At 39.5% G+C, this 27135-nt stretch overlaps 1 protein-coding gene across 2 annotated transcripts in view; it reads left to right on the top strand.

The window, feature by feature from the left end:
• egln1a (egl-9 family hypoxia-inducible factor 1a) overlaps positions 1-27135 on the top strand; it is a 100555-nt gene that overhangs the window by 55314 nt on the left and 18106 nt on the right. For both annotated transcript variants that reach the window (XM_072559594.1, XM_072559602.1), the window contains exon 2: positions 3466-3585. In XM_072559594.1, the coding sequence (XP_072415695.1) occupies positions 3466-3585 (120 nt within the window). The remainder of the gene's footprint in view (positions 1-3465; positions 3586-27135) is intronic.

Genomic DNA, 27135 nt, shown 5'->3' with positions numbered 1-27135 from the left:
GGGGGAGGGAGGTAGACAGGTTGAGGCGGTTAATGTCCTGGCGGCAGTTCGAAATGAAGAGGTCGAGGGCAGGTAATAGGCCAGCGCGGGGTGTCCAGGTGGATGCAGTGTGTTGGAGGTGGGCGAAAGGGTCCTCGGAAGGTGGGAGGGAGTCCTGATTGTGAAAGTAAGCTCTGAGGCGGAGGCGGAGGTGACGGAAGAATTGTTCGACATCACGGCGTGTATTAAATTCATTGATGCATGGATGGAGGGGGATGAAGGTGAGTCCTTTGCTGAGGACTGATCGTTCGTCCTCAGTGAGGGGGACGTCTGGGGGGATGGTGAAAACTCGGTAGGGCTGGGAGCTGGGATCTGGTGTGGGTGTGGAGCTGGGAGTGGGGGCGGAACCTGTAACTGGAGTGGGTGCGATGGTGGGGGGAATGAGGGTGGAGTCATGAGCAGGGGTAGTGTTCCCCTTGGGGTTCTGGGGGATGGGGATAGTGACAGTGGGGTCTGTGGGGGGCATGTCAGCAGAATGCAGGTGAGTGGCGCTGGTGGGGGCGGAAGTGGTGGTGACCACGGCAGTAGGGGTGGCGGGAATCACTGAGCATGTGGCATCAGCGACAATGTGAAGGGCAGAAGTGATGTCAGGCGTGATGCATGAGGAATTGTGAGGGGTGGAAGTGGTTGTGGGAGTGGCCATGATGGGGGCAGAAGTGACATTATCAATCAGCGTGGGGGTGGTAGCTGCATCAGCCGCATGGCTAAATGGTGGAATAGGTTCCGAGGCCAGGGGAATGTTCTGGAATGTTTGAGGAGTGCTGGTTATGGAGGTGGGTGGATAAAAGTTTGTTGTACTTAGTTTTTGATGTTTGAGATGTAATTGAAATACTGCTCGTTGAGAGTATGAATTCTCCTGAGGATGTAGTACAGATTGGGTCCTTTGCAATTCTGAGAGAGTGTGGCCCTCAGCTGAGGCAGGCCTGACTGGAGAGAGGTTAGGTGCCGGCGCATTGCTGCAAGCGTGGAGCGGAGGATCTTGAAGGAGAACTGTTGCTGGTGTTTTTGAATTTGTAGTCTGTACTGTTTGTCCTGTTCGGGTCCGAACTCTGCTGGTTTAAAGGTGGTCTGGAGTCCGTGTGGGATGAGTTGGTTATGGAGGCAGGCACTGAGAAAGCGAATGTGGCTCTTTTCCACCTATCCACTCCACCCTCTCCTCCTTGACCTATCACCTTCATCCCCTCCCCCACTCTCCCATTGTACTCTATGCTACTTTCTCCCCACCCCCACCCTCTAGCTTATCTCTCCACGCTTCAGGCTCACTTCCTTTATTCCTGATGAAGGGCTTTTGCCCGAAACGTCGATTTCGAAGCTACTTGGATGCTGCCTAAACTGCTGTGCTCTTCCAGCACCACTAATCCAGAATATGAAATAAAGATGTCAATGTTTGACACTCTAAATAAGCCAACATACAATACACGCCCCCACCCAACACCCACCATGTACAAGGGGGAAAAAGGGCAACAGAGTTTAAACTTTCTCAGCGTCAAATCTTTTTTGGGGTTCAAACCAGATACTTCTGGTCTGGAGCTTTCAAACTAAAGCCCTTATACTGAAGGTAATCTATTTCATAACTAACTGTGAACTAACTGCTTTCTTCATGGAAAAACTGTCAACTGGGATCTGTCCAAACGGAAGGCCAAACACTTTCCCAATTATGGGTTTTCTTCCTCAATTTAAAAAAAACTGATTTTTATAAATCAAAAGCAAGCTAATGTTTACTCCCTCTTTATAAAATTCTGTCAGTATGAACAAATGCCCATCATCGCTCCAGCAACTCTGGCTCTGATACTAGTTATAAAGAGAATCATGGCTCCAGAAATACTGAAGTCAATAGTGTAACTCCTTAAACAGTGCATTGCAACTTTCTTGCCACTAAACTAATATCCTAACTCTTACATCAGTGAGATATGTAAAATCACATCTACAAAACACTTCAAACAGAACAGCCATAAAAGCAGACCATCCTCAAACAAGACCAGCAGATAACTGAAACTATGATCTCCAAGAAATGCCTTTTAAAAATATCTATATATCTCCACAGACTTGAAATAAACCAATTGTTCTATGGTGTGTCAAATCGCAAGTCCTCAAAAATTAAATAAAGTCTTTTTAGCACTCCTAATTAAAATGTTAGTAATTTGTTGAAGGTAATGACTTGGCTGTCAGGCTAGTCATAAAACATAATGTTGAATGTTGCTTGTGCTTGAATTCATCAGAATGTGAAAATGTGTAAGAAGCAAACTGACATCTTATACGGAGGGGAGTGTTCACTGTTGACAAGTGGACTTTGGTAAAGGCATTGCCATGGATAATGCACCCAGTTAGTGATAATCAACAGTTTACTGTCAAGCTCTACTTAAATATGAAGCCAAGAGGCATGTTGACTGTAATTGGTCATGGTATTGTGCTGAGAAACTAACTGGCAAATGACTTTTACCTTGCAATTAACTGTTAGTTAGTCTTTATGATGGAAAGAAATAATGCTGAAGAATAGAAAGGGGAAACTAAGTACCGTCACCATTACTAGAGCAGTATTATTAGACAAGCTGATGGGGCTAAAGGAAGATAAGTCCCCTGGCCCTAATGGCTTATATCCTAGGATCCTAAAAGAAATAGCTATAGGGGTAGTGGATGCACTGGGACCTGGAGAAGGACTGGAGGATTGGAAAACTGCTAATGTGGCACCCATATTCACAAAGGGAGGGAAGCAAAAAGTGTGTATCTCTAGGCTGATTAGCCTAACATCTATTGTTGGAATTAATTATCAAGGAAGTAATAACAGCACATTTGGAAAATAATCTAATAAAGTAGAGCCAGTGTGGCTTCATGAAAAGGAAATAATATCTGACTAATTTATTTACTTTTGAGGAAGTCTTAATCAGGGTGGATAGGGGAACAGAGAGGAACCAAAAGATCTGTTAAATTTGGACTTCAAAAAGGCATTTGACAAAGTATCTCACGAAAAGTTTAAGTCATTGAATCATGGGATCCCCACAGTATGGAAATAGGTCATTTGCCCCATCAGGTCTATACCAGCTCTGCGAACAGCATCTCATTCAGATCCACCCCCATATTCTCATCCCTGTAACCCTGCATTTTTCATGGTTAATCCACCTAGCCTGCACATCCCTTGACATTATGGGCAATTTAGTATGGCCAATGCAGACACTAGGAGAATGTGCAGTGCAGATTCCACACGGATAGTTTTCTGAGGATGGGGTCAAACCTGACTCCCTGGCACTGTGGCAGCAGTGCTAACCATTGAACCACCCAAGCCAGCCCATGATGTGGTAACCATGGTGAAAAGTTAGTGGACCAGACATAATCTTATCAATTCCAACAATAAGAAAACATGAAACACAAAAATTCTTGAGCTATAGTTCTTTTCAATTTTTCTTTCACTTTTTTGTTTACTAATTACAGGCAATGGTGGCATGTTACCCAGGCAATGGAACAGGATATGTTCGCCATGTTGACAACCCTAATGGAGATGGACGATGTGTCACATGTATATATTATCTGAATAAAAACTGGGATGCACAGGTACATGACATTAATTATTTTCAGAATTATTGCAAGATTTAAAAGAACAGCATGCTGGAAATACTCATTTAAGAATCTTATAAATGATATTATGTGGTGTTTGGTTTCTTATGAGAATTGTTTCTTTTGTTTGTGATTAATCTTGAAAAGGAAATCAGCATATTAAAGGGCAAATGAGTGATATATGAGAACCTAAGAACTCTAATTGGAATAATTCCACTTGTCACCATTTATGTTTTGGAATGATTCATTATTAATGAAAGCAATTCTGAAATATGATATTTTGGTGTATTTAAATTACTACAAGCAACACCAAAACAAATATGATTGTACAGAGACCTTGCATGCAGTTAATTCAAAGCTTATATCTCCAATTTTGATACCTTGAGGACCTTTTAAAAAATTCCCTGATTATTACAGATGCAGTGCAGCACTGTTAAACTACATATGGACTGTTACAAGTAGTCTTGTAACCTGAATTAACATGAAGAAACCAAATAAGAAATAGAATACCTCCTCCTACCACATAGAGGAGTCATGTGACTATGATTTCAGATTAACGTGCTGAAGGGAATGAGAAAATTATTCAATTCAGATTGAAAAAATGCATTTCCAAGATGAGACTTTGTGCTTTAGACCTAAGTAACAACACTGAATTCAGAGATGATCAATATGATTGTACAAGGGAGAAAGATATGAAAAATAAAAGTCAATAAATATATGGTGTTGTAAAAGATCTGACATCCTACTGTATCCTGTGTGCATGAGGAAAAATTGTATAAGCTAAAATAATGATATAGATATGCAGAGTCGAAGAAAAGCACAGCAGGTCAGGCAGCATTCAAGAAGTAGGACAGTCAATGTTTCGGGCATAAGTCCTTCATCTGGAATGGGACATCGATACGCCAACAGCAACACTCCTGTAATTGGTTAATGAAGCATTATTTTGCTGGGTGATTCTCGAGGGGAAAGAAAAGGATGCTTGCAGAAAAATGTTTGCATCAGTTTCCGAAATATTCCGTTGTTAAAGGATACAGGCGATATACAGGTCGTTCTGCTCTAACACTTGTTTCGTTATCGCAAGTTGAATATAACACAATTGACGAATTGGGAACACTGTTTCTAAAGTGCAAACTTTTAAAGTATGTATTGGTTATAACATGATTTTGGCCCCATTAGTTTAAATTGAGTTTACTGCTATTATGCGATTTTCTTGTAACAGGATTGCATGAGAACAGAGCAACTGACTAATTGACAATATTTTTTTAAAAATTGAATGATATACTGCCTTTACTGAGTAATACCAGAAATTTGGGAGAAATCCATTTTTTTATTCAGGCAATAATTACAGTATCAAAAGAATACTCTCGGACTGGGTGGGAATACATGAGCCTGGCCTGCAATGATGGTGCAATATTGTATAAGAAACAAATAAAAAAAAATAACTTTTTCAGGGTGGTCAAATTATCATACATAACATTTGAATCCTTGGCACTGCAATACAACATTTATATGAAAAAAGGGGGAATTAGACAGGAGGTATTGCAAAAATAGATTTCAGAACAGGGCTGCTCAGTGGTTAGCACTGCTGCCTCACAGCACCAGGGACCCAGGTTTGATTCTGGCCTTGGGCAACTGTCTGAATGGAGTTTGCACATTCTCCCTATGTCTGGTAGGTTTCCTGCGGGTGCTCCAGTTTCCTCCCACAATCCAGCAATGTGCAGGTTATGTGAATTGGCCATACTAAATTGTACGTAGTGTTCAGGGATGTGTAGGTTAGTTGCATGTGTCAGGGGTAAATATAGAGGAATGGGTCTGGGTGAGCTACTCTTCGGAGGGTTGGTATGGACGTTTTTGGCTAGAGGGCCTGTTTCCACACTATAGGGATTTAAATTAGAATTCTAATTCAAAATTCAAACATTTGTTCAAGTTTGGGAAGGATTTTTCTTTGTTCAAAGGGTTAAATGTATTCGAGATATTCAACAGAATAATATCACAATTTCTGGGAACTAAATATTCAGGTACATATCTTTTTTTTTGGAAGGTTAGACAGAAAGGTTTCGGTGAGGGGTAGTATTGTTGGTATGGGATGGAATAAGTGTGATAGCAAGACATGTTCCCGAATCAAATCGGTAGTAGTAAAAAGTAAGAAAGATAAGAAGACATTGGTAGGAGTAGTTTATGGGCCCCCTAACAATAAATATATGGTGGGACTGGGAATAAATCAGCAGCTAATGTGGGCATTTATATTTTTTTAAAAATTGTGCATGGCTGTAATTTTTAACATAGACTGGAATAGTTCGATTGGCAGAGGAAACCATGAGGCAAAACTCAAATATTCAGGACAGTTCTGAGAACAATATGTTACAACATCCAACTGTGGCTCAGATTATTTTGGACCTGGTAACATGTAATAAAACACATTTTAATTAATGATTTTGGAGTAAAATACCCCCCTTGAAAATAGTGACCAATCATTTGGTGGGATTTAGTATTCAATTTGACAGGGAATAATTTTCGTTAGAAACAATTGTGCTAAGCTTATCTAAGAGTAATTATAAAAAAAGTGAAGGCAGAGCTGGCTGTTATGGACTGGAATAGAAGATTAGAATCAGAAATGAGAATCAATGGCAGACGTTTAAGAAAATATTTCATTACTCCTAGCAAAGACACCATTCCAGTGGGAAAGAAGGATTTTAGGAAGGGAATAAGGCAAACCTGGTTAGCCAGGGAAGTTAAGGATAGCATCCAATTACATTGTTCTTTCAATGTAATGAAGATTAGTGGAAAGTCAGAGGATAAGAAAAGTTTTAAAATCTAACAAAAGACAACCAAAATATAATAGAGGCAGAAAGTAAATTTTGAGGGTAAACTTGCAAGTAATCTCAAGAGGGGCAGCAAGACCTTCTTTAAATATACAAAGAGGAACAGAAAAGCCGAAATGAATGTCGGGCCTGAAGAGAATAAAGCTGGTGAAATAACAATGGGGAATCGAGAAATGGTAGAAGAGTTGAATGAATATTTTGTATTAGTTTTCACAGCAGGGTCACTAATAGTATCCCAAAATTACTAAATATTCAAGGGACAAATGGACAGAAAATAAATACAATATCTATCTCTAAAGAAAAAATGCTTAAGAAACTAATAGATGTAACAACCAATAAGTCCCTTGATCCTAGTAGTATTATAACTGGACTGTTAATCCAGAGACTCAGATAATTTTCTTGGGACCCAGTTTTGAATCCTGCCATGATAGGTGGTGCTATTTGAATTCAATAAAAATTTGGAATTAAGAGTTTTAATGATGACCGTGAATCTGTTGTCGATTGTTAGAAACGTTCATCCAGTTCACTAATGTTCTTTTTGGGAAGGAAACTGCCATCTTTGCCTTGTCTAGCTCCAGATGACTCTAGACCCACAGCAACGTGGTTGACTGTTGACTCTTAACTGTCCTCTAGGCAACTTGGAATGGACAATAAATGCTGGCCTGACCAGTGGTGCCCTAATCCTGTGAATGAACAAAATTTTTTTTTTAAGTCCTGATGGGAGCTCTCGTCCTTGAATCACAAACAAATGAATGTCCAAATTTAACAGGTAATAGAGAAAGCAATTGGAATGTTGCCCTTTATTTGAAAGGAAATGGAACACAAAAGTAGGGAAGTTCTGCTAAAACTATTCAAGGCACTAGTCAGATCGCACAAAAGAAAGCAGAAATTGCTGGAGAAACTCAGCAGGTCTGGCATCATCTGCGAGGAGAAAACAATTAGTCTGAGTCCAGTGAAGATTCTTCAGAACTAGTCAGATCACAGATGAAATATTATGGACAGTTTTGGACCTTATAGCTAAAGAAAGATGTAATGACATTTGGAGGCAGTCCTGAGAAGGTTCATTAGGCTGATACTAGATATGGAGGATTGTCTCATGAGGAAAGGTGAGTAGATTGGGCCTGTACTCATTGGAATGTAAAAGATTTGAGAGGCAACCTTTATTGTCGAATGCAAAATTCTTCGGGAACTTGACTCTGAGTAGAGTTTGCACATTCTCCCCATGTCTACATGGGTTTCCTCCGGGTGCTGCAGTTTCCTCCCACAGTCCAGGATGTGCAGGTCAGGTGAACTGGTCATGCTAAATTGTCCATAGTATTAGGTGCATCAGTCAGAGGGCAATGGGTCTGGATGGATTACCCTTCGGAGGGTCAGTGTGGACTGGTTGGGCGGAAGGGCCTGTTTCCATACTGTAGGGAATCTATTCTAATCTAAACTTAATAGTTTCTGAAAGGGTGTGCCCTAGTGGGAGAGTCTAGGGCCAGAGGGCATAACCTCAGAGTAAGGGGTCGCACATTTAAGATGGATGAGAAATTTCTTCTGAGTAGTGAATCTGTGGTTTTCTTTACGACAGGGAGCTCTTGATGCTGGGTCATTAAGCATATTCAAGGCTAAGATAGGCAGACTTTAACTTAGTAAGAGAATCCAAAGTTATAAGCAGAAAAGTGAAGTTGAGGATTATTGGATCAACCATGGTCTTGTTGAATGGCAGAGTAGGCTCAATGGACTGAATGGCCTAATTCTACTTTTATGTCTTGTGTCTGTTTAGATGAATGAATCTTGAACCGTCAGTTACATGTTGGATGGGATGCTGGGGTGTGTGAAGACAGGAAATTCAAAATGAATATGCTGTTAATCACTAAAATAAATGTGTGCTTTTACATTATTTTGCCTGATTTAACTCCACCTTGTAATTTTATAACCGTAAGCCTTTCTTGTAGAACTGCATAGTCAGGGCTGCAACTGTATTTGTAAAATTTAAGAACCCCTCCTTGGTAGACATGGTCAAGTATTAGTTAATTTCTTAATTAGTTAATTAGTTAAAGACTGGACTCTTCTTTTTTTTTGTTGTTTTTATTCTGTTTTCGGTTTAGTTTCTGTGAACTGTCACTTAATTCCCTCAAGGACAAGTATATCTTTTCTTGGGTGCAGAAAGCAAAATTGCACACAGTATCAAGTGCGCTCTCTCAAATCCCTGTATAATTGTAGTAAGATTTCTTTTGCTCTTATATTCTAACCCTTTTATAACTAAAGTTAACAGACTATTTTCCTTGCTGATTCATGCAGAAAGGCACCAAATTCCCACCACAAATGTTTCCAATCCTCTGTCTTCTTTCTGACCAAAGTGGCAAGCTTCCCACTTGCTATGCTGTATTCAGTCTGCTGTATTTTTGCCCATTCGTCCACCCTGTCAATTATCCCTCTAAATCATCTTTGTGTCCTCCTTGCTGCTTGCTTTTCCACCTAAGCTTGCATCCTTGGCAGTTGCATTCAGTCCCTTCATCTAACTTATTGGCCAAGAGCTTGCAGTCAGTGGTAAAACAGAGATACTTCCCTACTTGGTTTGTTGGCTACAACAAGAGTATGCTTTCAATATCTGGACAAAACTAAGGTTCATAACTGTCATCTAATTTACTTCAGTGCTGAAAATTGTAATGATTCTTGCATTACAGCAGACTTGTACGGACTAGCTGACATAATGTGCACTTGGAAGAGAGAACGTATATATCCTTAGATAATATCCAGTTGTGAAGAAGTCATTAAAAGAAGCATTTGACCTGCTATGACTGTGTTTTGAGCAATAAAGCAAGATATGGAAGGCTGAAGATGTTTCAATAATATCAAAGATAACCATAAAGTACAACAAACCTTTTATTAACCGGTATCTACAAGACCAGGAGCGTGCTAGTTGATCAATATTCTGGATAAGACGTCTACATAATCGTTGTAAAAACACACACTAACCAATAGAAATATAATGCAAAGCATACACATATTACTGTTATAATTTATTAACCGCGTAAGGCATTTTAATAATGAAACTTTGCCTTCTCATTTGCACCGTTGACTGATGACTCTAACATTACATTAGATCATGGTATTTGAGGAGAAATTCTCTTGAACTTGAATCAACTTTTGATAATTTATGTGGCCATTCAATTAAAAAATATATTTACATTGAGCTAAGTAAATTAAATTATAATAACTAGACAACAAAACAGTAAAATTTTTTGCAGTATTTGTGGTTTATAATTTTTGCCAACTTAGTGTGTGCTGGTCCATAGGTGGTGGCTCAAACAAAGTTTGCTGTAAATTTTATCCCTATAATGTATAAATCTGAGTGCTATTACATCAGAAAAGTGGATGAAGAAAATATACTAACAGCAGAGATGAGTTGTTGAGAGGAACAATGGGAGCGTCCAGGATGGAATAAATTAAGATACAGTAAGAAAAGAAAAGTTACAATCATCAAAAATGAATGTCATTTTTAAAAAAAACCACGCAAGGACTGTAACAAACACTACATCGGACAGACAGGTAGAAAACTAGCCACCATGATACACAAATACCAACTAGCCACCAAAAGACATGCCCTACTATCACTGGTATCCTTTCAAACCGATGAAAGACACCACTTTAATTGGGACAACACATCCATCCTAGGAAAGGCTAAACAGACCTGGCATTCAAGTCGCTACTCCATCAATATTAACATTGATTTGGACCCATTTATCAAACTCTGAGGAAAACAAACGGAAATGGTCTCAAGGTGGGTGATGTCAAGAAACATAAATAGAAAGCGGGACATAACATCAGTGCTTCACCAGAGGCTTACTGATTATGTTACTTAGCATGGTGATGAAACGTCCAAAAGCAAACCTTCCAGCTCAGCGATAAACTTACAACCTGAACCTCAACCTGAACGACAAATCTTCTCAAATTGCAAAGTAAGAAAGAAAGCTTGTAAATGGTCCAAAAATGATAGCTGTTATGATTTCAAGAATGGAAAGAGCTAGAAGATCTGTCATGCACCTACATGTAGGAGTGCAAGGAACTAGATAAGGAAGTCGAACAAGTCACTTTACCTACACAGTGACTTGTCACAGAAAAGAATACAGATGCAATGAGCATTAAGAATAGTAAAGAAACTCTGGTCTGGGAGCATCTTGGGGAGAGAAACAGTTAACATTTTGAATCTGGTATTGCTCTTTTTCAGAACTGTATGTGTTGGCAAGTGTTTTTCATCCAGATATGGCCAGTTCAGAACAAAGTACTGTGGAGTGGATTAATTCAGCTTTGTTCATTTGCTAATAAACTGACTGGTAATTTTAATAAGTTGTATTTACAAGAAGAGTTTTGTATTCCGAATTTGGAGGAAGGTCTTTGACTCTGACTTCTCATTCAGTGGAGGTCATTTTAACTTGCTGTGGATGGTGAATATGTGCAATATCAGATTAGTTGAACAATTCCCTTCTCTTTACTGAGTACAAAGCAGAAGGAATGGCTATTCCAATTCAGAATAGGTATTCAAGAAGCATTCTTATCTCATTCTGTTAAGAAATCCACAGCAAACCATGGATAATCTTTCCTTTAGCAGCTCAGAGTTTTTGGGAAATCATAAAGACTGAAATTGTAGATTTTAATTTTTAAATCTCAAAATACCCTCCTTCCATTGAGCAATGTGTGACTTTACTGAAAATCTAATACAAAGTGATCAGTTATGTGCATTGCAGTTTCTTGGTTCTAATGTTGGAATATTTCCAAATGAAGACTGTGCAAAGATTGATAATGCTAATTTTATTTCGTTTTAGCGATCTTATTATGAACTGCTCCAGCTAATGTCAAGACAATGATGCTAGCTACTTAGATTGGCCAGCACCCCTCTGAACCAACCAAACTGAGTGATGGACTTCTCACCATGGCATGTTAAATGGCTGCAGGACAACCAACTCTATAGGTTGCGTTTCAGGAAATTCTGGTCAAACTTTGCTCCAAGAACTTAGCAAATTGTCAAAAAGAAGCAGATCTGCAATCCTTGCACAGTCTGACCTCCATGTGACTCTGACCACAGCAATACATTGTGCTATTTGAAATGACCTACCAAGCCATCAAGGTGGCTCACCATCACCATCTCAAGGGCAGTTATGGAATGACAAATGCTAGCTTTTCCCATTATTGCATAAAATGTGAATGAATGAATAAATGAGTTCTTGCTTAATTGCAAAATAAAATTTTAATGCCCCCCCACTCTGTCTTGTTCCTATATGTAGTTAAATTGTATTAAATCTGAGATATACTATTAAATCTGAGATATACAATTAAATACATTCCCTTTACTGTTGCTATAAAGTTCTATGTTCCCATAATTTTAAAATTAATCTCTCCTTAGATGTGGTAAAACAATATTATAAGTATACAATTTGAGATTGGTTAAGACTAGAATAATAATGGATTTGAATAATTTTTGATTTTGCGGAGAAGCTAGAGAAGTTGCACAAATTCTCCTTGAATCTGAAAAGATTGAGGAAAGATTTGGCAAGAGTTGAAAATTGTTGAAAAGGATTTTGATAGAGTAATTGAGGAACATTTTCTCAAACTGTCAGGGTACAGATTTGACTATTTTCACAAGTACAGAAGTGAAGAAAATCTTTGTTTGGAAAGTTGTTACAATCTGGAATTCATTGCATGAAAGTATAGTGGAAGCACATTCAAAGATAACTTTCAAAGGGTCGAACAAAGCACGAACTCCCAACATCATTCTGCTTGGTAACTAATAGAGCTTTTCCTCTGCAGATCCTAACAGTTACTAGTACCCTCTCTACCTGAATTCAGGGTTTCTAGGTCAGCAACTGGAGAGTCTGTAAGTCTACACAAAAGGAAAGCTAGCCCTGTGTTGCTTTACGTTCAGGTGTCAAATCAGTGTTTCAATCAGATTTGGCTTGTGTGCCCTGGTCCCTGTGGTAACCTTGTTTTATTGTTCGTCAGAACTAATAGGAAGTCATAGACTCCATTTCACCTTGAAGAGAGAGTTTAAAATGTAGTCATCTTGTAATATCTACTAGTTATAACAATACAGAAATTCAAGGGTGCAGATGCTAAGAGCTTTAAAGCAGTAATGTGTATATAAGGGCTATAAGAAAACAAATGCAATGCAGAAATTTTATACAAGAAAGTTTAATTTATAATTTTAAATTCATAAATGCTCATTGTAGTTTTGAGTACTCCATTAAGTCCTGGGTTGCCAGTTATGGTGAGGATATTGGAACCAATAAAAAGCTACATAGATATGAAACTGAGAGGGAGAAGGCTTGTCATTACTTTATTATAGAGTGTGCCTCATTCCATGTTGATTTGAGGGATGGTGTGCAACTGGAAAAAGGACATTGGAGAAAGGAGGGGCAAAAATAGATTTATCAATGAATGACCATAGAGCTAGTAATGTGGGAAGGGTTGCTATGGTTCACTGTGGCTGTAATTGGAGAGATTTTCTTAATTCAGCCCTTCTTTCCATCTAGTTACAAATATCTAATTTCGTAATTCAAATGTCTTGCAGTTCAAAATTTTAGGAATAAACTTGAATGTAGATAAACTGAAACACTTTAGAAAATGGTAGATAGACTAGAGGTTGATAGTACTGTGGGTAATGTGCTTTCTCGGTAAGGTCAGGGGTAGAAGTGGAAATTGTTTGAACAATGGATGACTTGTATCTGAGCTTTTGCTAGAGACAGGGTATCTTCAAGTATTTCAGTGAGGATTTTTTTATTTTTCATGAAGTTCTTAGTTGAAAAGAAGCTACCAGTTCTTTTGTGAAACAGGGTTCTTTTTAAGCGGAACTAGCAAATCTGGACAAAGGATAATTTTCTCCAATAGAGAGAGAAATGTACGTGTGGCTCTCTGAATCAAAGGGTTATTTGAAAGTAAAAGGTCATTTAGATTTCTGTTGGGAACATCGAGAGAATGCCACATTGCCATGGAGATGGACTGTACAGGTTAGGGAGGTACCTTTTTTTGTTTTAATTTATCTTTGTAGTCGCTCAGCTTGGAGTGAGGGAGTTTCCTAGAAGCTGTAAAACAGTTGTGAAACAGCTGAATATTGTGAAGTGGTAGGAGCCACAATGAAGAGCTACTGGATACAAAAAACATTGTATAAAAGTTACCGAGCAAGAATGCTGACACACTTGCAGACATGAGGTTTTTGTATTGTTCATGTAATCAAAGGCTATTGGTTGGATTCCATGAAATCTCATATTTCAGAGAATACCAAAATACTGAGGAAAACTCCATGATTTTTAGAAATCTGTGGCATACTCAATTTGATGTTTTAATTAGAATTAAATGAAGCATCAAGATCTCATTGTAGAAAGGAACTCATAAGTGGAATTAGGAAATGAAAGGGAATTGGATTTATTGTCTTAAATTTTGTTCACTTTTAGTTTTAAGTTGGTACTTGTTTTATTTAAAAGCACTGAAGTTTGTTTTTGTATAGAAACATGAAATCTTGTGACCTAGCTCTTTCATTTAATCACTGGATGTTTGAATTTCCTTAAACGTTAATAGTTTGTACATGGGTCATAGCCATCTCTTTTTTTTTTCCCCTTTATGCTGAATTCACATTCTACTTTGTTCAAACTGTACCATGTAAATTTCACCAGCTTTGAATCTGTTCAAAAATGCAGATGGTAGCTTACCCTTGTCACTCAGACACAAGAGATCTTGGAAAGAGTGCCACACAGTTTCCATTTACATTGAGAGCTTAAATTTGGTTCGTTCCTTAATGGTATTGTTCTAAAAGCAATCACAACATATTCTAGAAAATTAGACTGTGCAATACTGTTGCTAGTTTGGTTTATCCAATATAAATGCAAATTAAAGTTGCAAATTAGTGTTATACTCTTGTTGCATGCATCACTTATTTCTTGTTTAATGCCTTCCATTTCCACTACTGTTGGGAAACTATAGACAATCTCCAACATGTTCTGCCCATTGGTGTTTCTTGTCTCCACCATACAGATTCCACACCATAATTTTGAGGCAGTATCCTTACTGACGATTCTATTGATTTTATTCCTTTTCAAACAATGGTTCCCCACCTCCTTTCTCTTTTTTTTCTTCTGACCTTCCTAAGTAATGAATTACCATCTTTGGTCATCCTGCAGCCATATCTCAGTAATTGCAATTATATTATAAACACTATTTCTAATTGCTAATTCATCTGTCTTATTGTGAGTGCAAGACCACCCAATACAGGCTGACAGTATGAAAATGTAAGGCGAACCATAAGTACAAGGAGTGATGATAGAGACACTACTGATCATAATAACAGATAAATTGGAGAACTATAATAGAAGGTAAAACCCAAGGAGTGGAAGGAGTGCCTCAGGTATCGTTAACAGGTATTTTAGATGTGATTTAAAATACTATTATGCAGTGAATTGTCCTTAATAGAACAACAAGGTGTTCAAAATTGCACGCTGTACAGAAGATTTGGTAGAAGATGATGATGCTGATTAGGTGGAGGGAATTTCACATGTTGCAGGAAACTTCAGCCCAATAATAAATGTTTCAGTCGCAGCCTCATTCAGTTGCACCGTGTTGGAGAGTGCACACACATCCATTTGTCTGAAGTGTAGTAGTTATATGGTTATCTAGCTTATTTTTGTCAGGTGTTTTAAGTTCGGTTTCAGGTTTCGGGATACAAAATGCTGAAATTCCTAGAGGGGAAAAAAAGTAGTTATTCCCTTTTTGTTAAAAAAAATATAGCTGAGATAAATCATGTTACTAGTATGGATGTCATGTCAAAAGAAATAGCCTTAATGTTGAGAAGGTTATCTAAGGAAATGTTTATATTAAACTGGACATAGAAATGGCAAGGCATACATTTTTAGGAAGTCTGGACTTAACAATTTACACAATCTGCACGTTGTAGTTTTCTTTAATGAGATCTAGCTTCTCAAATAAAAATTGTTTAGCAAATGTTATTGTCATCAGGGGACAGGAGTTGAAAGTAAAATGACTAAATGCTTTAAACTATATCGACTGTTTGTTCATCCATTATCTTGCGTATTAAAATCCTAGTTGAGCCTGTAGGAATAAGGGATGATCAATACACTGAACTTCTAGAAAAAAATAAATAATGCATGTGATGATCTCCAATAAAAATGGACATCACCATAGCCGATAATGAGTTTCCAATTGGCAAGAGACTAGCAAAGCTATAGGAATGGATTTGAAAATAAGGAAGAAGGGATAAGATAGTCAGCAGACTTCTAAAGGGGAAATCGTGTTTAACTAACTTGGAGATTTTTTTTGAAGCGATAACAAAGGGTTGATGAAGGTTACACTGGTATATATGTGGATTTCCAGAAAGCATTTGATAGTGTCACACCAACAGACTTATAAGGAAAGTTATTGGTAATGGTATAAAAGGAACAGCAGCTACATCAATCTAAAATTGGCTGAGTAATAATCAATATTTTTCAGGCTAGAGGAAGTTGCAGTGGCATTTCTCAGGTGACGATTTCAAAGTCTGTAACTGTCACTAAGCTTGGAAGAATTGTAAGCTGTGGAGGAAGATTGTATTGGAATCCCAAAGGATACAGACTGGTTGGAGTGGGTGGATAAGAGGCAGGTGAGGTTCAATCCAGAGAAGTGAGGTGATGCATTTTGGTCAGAAGAACATTAAAAGTTGGAACAAAATAGGGGATATAATTCTAAAGGGGGTGCAGGAGCAGAGGGACTGGGTGTACATGTACAATGTTACGGACCAGGTCAGACCCCTTCAAGACATTTTCAGGTGGAAGCCCCGACCCTAACTTTTCTAATTGTTTTAAGCAGGTGTAAAGTAGATATTCCAGGAATGATGCAGCTGATCAAATTCCCTCAGTTTTTAACAAAACAGAATTTAATTAGAGTACAGAATGAATACAAGCCAAAGAGAACAGAATATCGAATAACAACCTAACCGAAAACCCAACAGACTATCCCAACTTAATGATGCTGTTCCAAATGCCTGCAACAGTCCCCATAAATATCCCCTTGGCACAAAGGTAAAATCAGACACAGGTTCTTACAGAAGAGAGAGATGGCAGAGAGATTTAGCATAGAACCTTCTTCTGCTGTAGTTATTTCTTTGGAATCCCCAAGTTAGCAGCTCTGAACAATCAGACTGCTAAAACCAAAACAAAACAGAGAAAAGCTTAGCTGTGAGAACTAGCCACTTGACTTTCATCATACACTTTTTAAAAAAATCTTAAAAGCTTCTTCAAGTATATAAGCTCAGACATATTGGAACCTCTGTCATTACGTGCCCTCTGGGGAAAAAAAACCAAGGACAACATAACCTTGTTAAAAGAGCAGTGTCATCACAACAGATCATTTGAAGATGGCAGGACAGATGCAGAGACCATACATATTACAATAAAACATGCACTGGTCTTGATTTTATTATATAGAAGCATCAGGTATAAGCACAGGCCAGTGAGTATTTTGTAGTTGTGGATGCCTCATAAGAAAGATCTAAATGCATTGGAGTATGGAAGCAGTTTACATGAGTTTTTCAAGGGATGAGAAGTTTCAGTTACGAGGATATATTGAAGAAGTTGGGTCTGTTCTCTGTGGAGCAGAGAAGTACAGAGGAGATTTGTTAGGAGTTTCTAAAATCATGAGTGGGCTGGATAGAGTAGATTTGGAGAAGCTGTTCCTGGTTGTAAAAGGGAAAAAAATGAGACAACATAGACTTAGTGACGTACAAAAGAAGCCAGGGTGACGTAAGAAAAATAATATTTTATATCATGAGTATGTAGTATATGGAATGCTCTGCCTGAAAATGTGGTGGAGGCAAGTTCAATTGAGGCATTCAAAATGGCATTGGTCGGTTATGTGGATCAAAATGGTGTGGTGGGATATAGGGAAAAGGCAGGAAATTGTGCCTACATCAGCTGTTTCCTAGTGCCAGTGGGGAAAATGGCCTCCTTGTTTGCTGTAAAAGTTCTGTGGTCTTGTGCCTCAGAGATATACCAATTAGATTTGGTGAGTCAACAATAATATAAGGTAAAGCGAAAGGAGCATTAGTGGAATAGGTAATGAAGAAATGGATAGGGACTGGACTGGGACCATTGGCTAAATTCAGCTAACAATGGGAGGTATGGAATTTGGTAGTGATGAATTTAAGAGTGTGTGTATAACTGTGAGCAATGAGGTACTTAACACAGAAGTGGAAAATTGCTTTATTAATAATATAGCAAAATAAATCACCGTAGCATGGGCAATCCATTAAAGCAATTGCTGCAAATGCTTGTCAGCTATGTTCCATTTCGTTTGGTTTTTATTTGAACAACTCTCTGGTATTCAGTGATTAACTCTTGACTTTGAAACAGGCTAGAATTATAGGTTTTTTTTGATCACTTGAACTTGTGCAGAGAAGAGGGCATTCATTAAAGCTGAGGTTTCAGATAAAATTTGGTGATCCTTCTAGCATTATGTAAGGCCATCAGAAATAAATCTTAATCCAGGAGACATGACATATTAAAAAATAAGGAAGAAAGATTGGAAAGCAGCAGGTAAAGTTGTAGGACGTGATGGAATTTTCCAGCATTGCAACCAAAATGTTAGGATGCCTTCCTCATCATACACTTAAAAGTCCAAACAAATCATAGAAAGTGATGAGATGCCATGCGCTTTGTATGTAAATATACTAGACAATATTAGGACCAAGATTGCAACAAACTAAGAGCCAACTGAGTATGGGCAAAATGTTCGATGTGTAGGATAAGGTTATTTCCCTCCATCCACTAGATTAGTGTGGTGCTGGAAAAGCACAGCAGGTCAGGCAGCATCCGAGGAACAGGAAAATCGACATTTCAGGCAAAAGCCCTTCATCAGGAATAGAGGCAGGGTGCCTGCAAAGTGGAGAGATAAATGAGGAGGGTGGGGGTGGGGAGAAAGTAGCATAGAGTACAATAGGTGAATGGGGGTGGGGATGGAGGTGATAGGTCAGAGAGGAGGGTGGAGTGGATAGGTGGAAAGGAAGATTGGCAGGTAGGACAGGTCATGAGGATGGTGCTGAGCTGGGGTGAGGTAAGGTTGGGGAAGGGGAAATGAGGAAACTGGTGAAATCCACATTGATGCCATGGGGTTGAAGTGTTCCGAGGTGGAAGATGAGGCTTTTGCCTGAAACGTCGATTTTCCTGCTCCTCGGATGCTGCCTGAGCTGCTGTGCTTTTCCAGCACCACTCTAAATCTAGACTCTGGTTTCCAGCATCTGCAGTCCTTGTTTTTACCTTATTTACCTCTGTTACAACCAAATGTTGGCACTAAAGAAACATATATGCCCGTATGTGCTAGTGAATGGAAGAATGCCTTCATTTTTGGGAGAGAAAGAAATCTTGGATAAATATACAAGATGAGGGACAGAAGGTAAGATCCATGAATTGACAAAATGAAGTAAAGATTTGGGGTGGGGGGTGGGGAGAGGTTCTTGTCTTATTAGTTCCGATCAAGGCAGACCAACAACTGAAAGTTATATTTTGACAAGAAGCAAAGCTTAACAAACAGATTGACAACTTCACAAGTAGAAGCCCTTATGATCAAGACATTTTAATGGATACAAAAAATGAGAAGTTGATAAAACAAACAAAAAGACGCACAACTGGAAAGAGGTTTAGTGTAAAGTAAGAGTTGCCATAGTTCTAACAAACAATAAAGCTGCTCTCATTACAGGTAAATGACTGGTGGTGGTTTAACATGAGTCGCCACACTTTGGGCAAAGAGAGAGGTTGAAAAGGAGACTCCTTCGTCATAATCTCAGCTGGTGCAGGAATTGAACCCATGTTGGTGGCTTCACTCTGCATTGTAAATCAGTTGTTTGAGTCACCCTCATTTGGTGCATACATTGAAGTTTGGCATTATTGCATTACTCCTGCTGGGCTGTGCAGCTAAACTGATTAATTAGAAGCATGGGATTATTGGTGGAAAACTGATTTTTAAAAAGTCGCTTGGGACATCTGGTGCAGAAGGAGGATCCCCTCATGGGTCTGCTCCAGGTTGGAGGAGGTCATACCTGCTGACTACCTTCTGTGGTTATGTTTGTGTCCAGGTATCCTTGACGAGGGAGCTTGTGATGTCCATCCATGCTCTTAATGTTTTGAAGGAGAGGTGTGCACCACGGAGGATGCAGTGTTTTATATTTCCCCTCCAACTCCATTTTGATTTAGCTCCTTATCTACCCTCACTTTTGATAGCTTTGGTAGTGACAAAGTCGCTCAGGAATGCGTGATAGCTCTTCTGGGTATAAAAAAAGTGGGGGGGAAAAAAAAGAAAAGAAACTCTGAGGGCTCTTGTGCAGTGGTAGTGTTCCTACCCTTTGGAGCATGTAGGGCTTTAACCTAGGCTTCCTGGTCAGAGGTGTGTAATAACATCTCTGAACAAGCCAATTAGAAAATATATGAAAAGTAACATGGGTGATTTGGTGGGGGGGGGGGGAGGAATGCGAATTAGCTGTGTGAAATAGTACTTCTGAATGTAGAAAAGAGAGGTACTTGAAAGGAGCAGCCAGCACATGCAGATGGATATACACAGAAAAAGTGCTCCTGTTGGGGCATGAGAGGTGAAAGCCAGAATAGTGGCCTGAGGTTTTGATAAGAAAAATTTGGTGATCAATATGTTAGGTAGGCTTGATTTTCCTGCAGCAGCAAAAATTATCTTCAAGATCACTTTAGTTCATTTAGTAAGGATGTAAGTCAATAACTATAAAAGCTGTATTTTTTTTTTTGCAGGGTGAAAAATTCACCAAGGAAATATTTTTGAAATCACCTAAAGAAACAGGCTATGTAGAAAGGAGCTTTGAAAATTAAACAACTGTGTTTATGGATTGAATGATGCAATGAGATTATGGTATTTCTCAATTAGATCCATCTTACTGAAAGTAGGTGGCATTCAGCTTAAAGCAGATCCATTAATGTTCTACTAGAATTACAGAGAAGTTGATAGGCATCTTTGTGGTGCATGTGGGTTATTTTCTGTTGGGAGGTCCTATGGAATTTTATCAATATGTACTGCATAAAAAGGGAATTTAAAATTGGAAGTTGAGTTTAACCGCAGTCTTACTTGAATTGCATTAATCATGACCTTCTATTGGACTACTCCTCATTGAAACATGACTTTGCATTAAGGGAAGAAACAGATCTGTTAAGAAATTTGGTTGGATGGTTAACAACAAGTTGCAAAGTCGGCTATGATGTATTTGAAATGAGTACTGCATTGAAACATGCTAATGGACAAAATTTTGAGAAGAAACAAAACCTCAAAGGAATTAAATTCTGAAAAGTATACACTTAAGTTCCTAGCCATATCTTTTGGAAAATATGAAGCTTGTCCTTTTCAATAATGCTTCACATGCTTTCATATGCTGTTCAAATATATTTTTGATGGAAATGATAATAGTGTTGTCTGATGACTGGGAAGCCAAGAAAATAAAAAAGTAGTTGAAAGTACATCAGCTGCTGAAACTAGTAGAAGGTATATCGGTTATGGTTATGCAATATTCTAAATACAAAGAGCAATCTGAGAAAAGTTGCATGGAGAATGTTAGGTTTATAACCATTCTCTTTGGGACACTGTACATTTGACAAAGGGCGAGACTGAGAATAGGTTGCATAAATGTGTGTTTTTTTAAAAAAAGTTTCTAAAATGGATTGACTTAAATTATCATAGAGTCTTAGAGATGTAAAGCACGGAAACAGATCCTTCAGTCCATCTCCTCCATGCCGACCAGATATCCCAACCCAATCTAGTCCCACCTGCCAGCACCTGGCCCTGATCCCTCCAAACCATTCCTATTTATATACTCGTCCAGATGCAATTGTACTAGCCTCCCACTTATTCTGGCAGCTCATTCCACACATGCACCACCCTCTGTGTCAAAACATTGCCTACTCCCAAGAGTAGGTCAGGTTTTGCACCTTCTCTAGTAGGTATATTCCCATACTGAATCAGAAAATTTTCTTGTGCATACTTAACAAATTCCTCTCCATTTAAACCTAAACACTATGGCAATCCCAGTCGATGTTTGGAAAGTTAAAATCCCCTACCATAACCCCTCTATTATTCTTACAGATAACTGAGATCTCCTGACAAATTTGTATCTCAATTTCCCTCTGACTATTTGGGGTCTATAATACAAACCCAATAAGGTGATCATCCCTTTCTTATTTCTCAGTTCCACCCAAATAACTTTCCTGGATGTATTTCAGGGAATATCCTCCCTCAGCACAGCTGTAATGCTATCCCTTATCAAAAATGCCACTCCCCCTCCTCTCTTGCCTCCCTTTCTATCCTTCCTGTAGCATTTGTATCCTGAAACATTAAGCTGCCAGTCCTGCCCATCCCTGAGCCATGTTTCTGTAAATGCTATGATATCCCATTCCCATGTTCCTAACCATGCCCTGAGTTCATCTGCCTTCCCAGTTAGGCCCCTTGCATTGAAATAAATGCAGTTTAATTTATTAGCCCCGTCTTGTTCTCTGCTTTGTCCCTGCCTGCCCTGACTGTTCGACTCGCTTCTTTTTTCCAACTGTACGTGTCTCAGATTGATTACTTTCCTCACTACCTCCCTGGGTCCTACCCCACCACCTTACTAGTTTAAATCCTCCTGAGCAGCTCTAGCAAATCTCCTTGCCAGTATATTAGTCCCCTTCTAATTCAGGTGCAATCCGTCTGTCTTGTACAGCTTACTTCTACCCCAGAAGAGATTCTAATGATTCAAAAATGTGAATACACATTTTTCTTCCATACACTAGCTCCTTAGCCATGCATTTATCTGCTCTACCTCCTTTTCCTACCCTCACTAGCTTGTAGCACTGGGAGTAATTCCAATATTACTACTCTCTAGGATCTCCTTAAATTCCTGCCTGACTCTCTATATTCTCCCTTCAGAATCAAATCCTTTTCCTTTCCTATATCATTGGTTCCGATGTGTACAAAGACATTCTGCTGGTCCTTCTTCCCCCTTGAGAACATTCTGCACCCTCTCTAAGACATCCTTGATCCTTGATCCTGGCACCAGGGAAGCAGCACACCATTCTGATTTTTCGCTGCTGGCCACAGAAACGTCTGTCTGTGCCTTGGACTAGAGAGTCTCCTAATGCAGTTTATCTCTTGGAACCCAACATACCCCTCATTGCATTAGAGTCAGTCTCGATACCAGAAACTTGGTTGTTCATGCTACATTCCTCTGAGAATCCATCACCACCTACATTTTCCAAAACAGCATACTTGTTTGAAATGGAGATAGCCACAGAAGACACCTGCACTAGCTGCCTACCTCTCTTACCTTTCCTGGAGTTAACCCATCTATGTGACTGTAGCTGCAACTTTTCTCCCTTCCTACAACTGCGATCTATCACATCCTGTTGCTCTTGTAAATTCCTCATTGCCTCAAACTGTCTCTGTAACCGATCCATTCGATCGGATTGGATTTTGCAACCAGCGGCATTTATTGCAGATATAATCCTCAGTAATGCGTAACCTTACCCTGAATTCCCACGTCCAACAAGAAGAGTGTATAAGTCTACTAAAGGCCAGTTTTTTGCTCTTTCAATCTATAGACCCCTCTCTTATGAAGGAAGATTGAGGGAGCTAGGGCCCTTCTGACTGGACCCAGAAAGTAGCACTGTCTTCTTCCTCTATAAAACACTGCTCCAGGTTAACTTAATGCTTGCATCTCTTGATTGAACTTAAAGATAAAAACCATATCTCAATAAAGCATATAATCAAGAAAGAACCCACTCTATTCACTCCATCAGGGATAGCGGAGGGAACTTGTGCCTGGAGTCGGAGGAGGTAGGGGAGGTCCTCAACCAATACGCTGCTTCAGTATTCACTAGTGAGAGCAACATTGTTGTTTGTGAGGACAGCGTGAAACAGGCCTATATGCTCGAACAGGTTGATGTTTGAGGAGGGGGATGTGTAGGAAACCTTGAAAAACATGAGGATCGATATGTCCCCTGGGCCAGATAGGATATATTCCTATTGTCCATTATCGTCCAGGTAGGACCATTCTTGATGAAGGGCTTATGCCCGAAACGTCGATTCTCCTGCTCCTCAGGTACTGCCTGACCTGCTGTGCTTTTTCCAGCACCACACTCTCGACTCTGATCTCCAGCATCTGCAGTCCTCACTTTCTACCAGATAGGATATACCTAAGGGAGCGACGGAAGAGATCGCTACCCCTTTGGTGATGATTGGAGGGTGGCAAATGCTATTCCCTTGTTCAAGAAAAAAACAAGGGACAACTCTTTGAACCAAAGACCAGCCAGCCCCATGCCGATGGTAGGCAGATCACCAAAGTGGATTCAGAGGGACAAGATGAATGATTATTTGGAGAAGCATAGCTTGGCCACAGATAGTGAGCATGGCCCGGTCAGGGGTAGGTCATGCCCTACAAGCCCCAGTGAATTCCTTGAGAATATGACAAAATACATTGATGATAGAGCAGTGAACACGGTATACATGGATCCCAGCAAGTCACCTGACAAGGTGCCTCATGGTAGTCCCATTCAGAAACCAAGGAGGGATGGGATACAGAGAAATCTGGTCATCAGACCCAGAACAGGCTGGCCCATAGAAGACAGAGGACTGTGGCAGACTGAAAGTATTCAGCCTGGAGCCCAACGACCAGATGTGTTCCGCAGGGATCTGCCCTGGGACCTCCACTCCCCATGACTTCCACAAATGACTTGAATGAGGAAGTGGAAGGGTGGGTCAGTAAGCTTGCCGATGACATGGAGGTTGTTGGAGTTGTGGTGGTGAAGAGGGCTGTTATAGGTTGCAACGGGAGATTGGCAGGTTACAGAGCTGGGCAGAAAAGTGTTAGATGGAGCTCAACCTGGAAAAGTATGAAGTGACTCATTCTCGAAGGTTGAAATTGAATGCAGATTACAGGGTTAAAGGCAGGATTCTTAGCAGTGTGGAGGAACAAAGGGATCGTAGGGCCCATGTCCACAGACCCGCAAAGTTGCCATTCATGTTGTTAGGGTTGTTAAGAAGGCGGATGGTGCGCTGGCCTTCACTAGCAGGGAGCTTGAGCTCAAGACCAGCGAGGCCATGCTGCAGCTCCTCAAAGCCCCGGCTAGACCACACTGGGAATATTGTGTTCAGTTCCAATTGTCTCATCATAGGAAATATGTGCAAGCTTTAGAACTAGTGTCGTATTCTCTTAAGGTTAACATCCAGGTTCTATTGATAGTAAGGAAGGCAAAAGAAATGCTAGTGTTAATTTCAAGAGGGCTAGAATACAAAGTAAGGATGTGCTACTGAGCTGGAAAATGCTGTTGTCAGACCACATCTGGAATATTGAGCAGTTTTGGGCCCTGTATCAAAAGAAGGATGCGTTGGCTTTCATACTGGGTTTAAAAGAATGACCCTGGGGGTGTTACATTTGTCATATGAGGAGAGGTTGAGAAACTCTGGGTCTGTACTCAGTCCAAATTAGAAGGATGGGGGGGATTCTCATTGAAACTTACAGAATACTGAGACATCTGGATACAGTGGAAGTCGAGAAGATGTTTCCATTAGTAAGAGAGACTAGAACCTGAGGGCACACCTCAGAGTAAAGGGACAACCCTTTAGTAAAAAACACTTATAGATGAAAGGAAGGAAAGTAGCAAGAGGCTCATCTGGGCATGGACCCTTTGCACAGAATATTGCTGTGTTGTACATTCTGTGCAAGATGGTATGCCATGTCTTAGTATTGTAAATTCTTCAATGAAATACCAAATAGTTTCACTTACTTACATTCTGTGTGCTTAAAGGCCTCAATAAACACAACTAGGGCAAAGACTCTGCTTTAGTATTATAGTTAATAGCAATTTTTTTAACCTTTAAACATCAGAAGCTGAAGTGTATGATGGCCTGCTAAATCAATATTTTGATGCCATTGGAATTCCTATCTGAAAATTTACCAGTAAACATCTCATAGGAGTTGGTTGGCTTAGTTGGCTGGTGGCTGGTTTGCGATGCAGAGTGATGCCAACAGCATGGGTTCAATTCTTGAACCAGCTGACGTTACCATGAAGGACTCTCCTTCTCAACCTTTCCACACACCTGAGATGTGATCCTCAGGTGAAACTGCCATCAGTTAGCTCTCTGAGAGAACAGCCCAATGGTCCTGTAGCAACTTTATCTTTAAACATCTCAAATACCTTAGCAGAGAATTCAGAAACCCACTTTCTTTAAGATTCAGTACATGAAGATTGGCAGGACTAAGACTAAATTTGGTTGTACACCAACCCAGAACACTAAGGGGCAACAGAAATATTGTGATTGATAATGTCACTGATTGACATTGGATAATGCATCACAGTCCTCACCACAAAGACTTTGTCTGTGACTTGATCTATTTAATTATTATGGGAGAAACCCAATGTAAAGGCTCAGTTAAGCTCTGGGAGGTATCAGTGTGCAACTGGAGGGTAACAAACTAGGGTCTTTGGAGAGGAATAGTAGAGATGAGGTGATAAATTGCAGTATCATAGAAGGCAAGGATGGATAACTATAATAACCTGGCTGGCACCAGATGTTTAAGAGTGCAGGAATTGGATCTTATGGAGTGTTTCAACTGGTGTGCCATAACAAGGTGAGATGCTTACCATGAAATGTTTTTGATCATGCTGCCAATCTGCTCTGGAGCCTGTGTCTGCTATTGAAGGCAGTATCTGCTGCTATTTGTCACTGTGTATACACAGTAAAGAAATCCAGTAAAGAAATCCATTCAGTTATTCAGTTAGTGTGCCTTGATCTTAAAAAGATTGGGAACCACTGATCCTATGGACTGAACTTGGAAAAGGTAATGCAGATGGATTGGTGGGGAGATGAAAGAAGAATAAAATTGAAACAGCGACCAGCATCAGGACATAAGCTAGATTTTGGGCAAGGAGATAGGAACAGAGAAAAGGAATTGCAGCCAAATGCTTTTAGCTTAGCAACAGAAAGCAACCTGAATTTCATATAAGGATGACTATAACAGGAGGACAAATTTTCAGCTGATAATACATTTTTGTAAAAGATTGCTGGAATGAAAGAGCTAAGACTCTAATTGCAAACAAGAAAATGACTTGTATTGCCAGTTTCCAAAACCACAGTCCATCACTCTCTCAAGTAGTGCCGTTTCCTCCTGAGCAGTCCAGTTTGGATCCAAAATGGGAAAATCCGATGTCATTATAGTTTGCAAAAAAACTAGCTTGACACAAGAATTACAGATAATCTTCAAAGAAATGTTATTAAACAGCTGAAAAAAAATTGAGACTATGAACAAAAAGTACATAATGTCTGGAATCACTAACTAAAGGGAATTTGGAAAGCTGAATGATGTGGCATATGAAAAATGTAAATAACTTTGTGAGGCAAGACTTAACAAAAGTGATTTTTCATATGTTATGTTTAAATCAGTTTTATTCAAAGATTGAATCTTCAAAACCTTTTTATTTAAAGAGAATTGTAGCAAATAGTTAAGGAAGAGATTGGGGTTAATTGCTTAATTGATGGGTAGATAATAAAAAAGGAACTGAATGTTCCACTACCCACATGGGTGTTTTTGTGGTGGTGGAACATACAGAATAAAGCTTTTGTACAATAGTCTTTTTATTGTGTCACTATATATACACACACAAGTACAGGTGACTGGAGGAAAATATAAGCACCACTGCTGGGCCTCCTTTGGGTGCAGTGGTAG

Source organism: Chiloscyllium punctatum, chromosome 3 (assembly GCF_047496795.1).
Source record: "Chiloscyllium punctatum isolate Juve2018m chromosome 3, sChiPun1.3, whole genome shotgun sequence".
NCBI lineage: Eukaryota > Metazoa > Chordata > Chondrichthyes > Orectolobiformes > Hemiscylliidae > Chiloscyllium > Chiloscyllium punctatum.
Note: the sequence above shows the minus strand (reverse complement) of the source record. Positions and strands in the feature narration are given on the sequence as shown.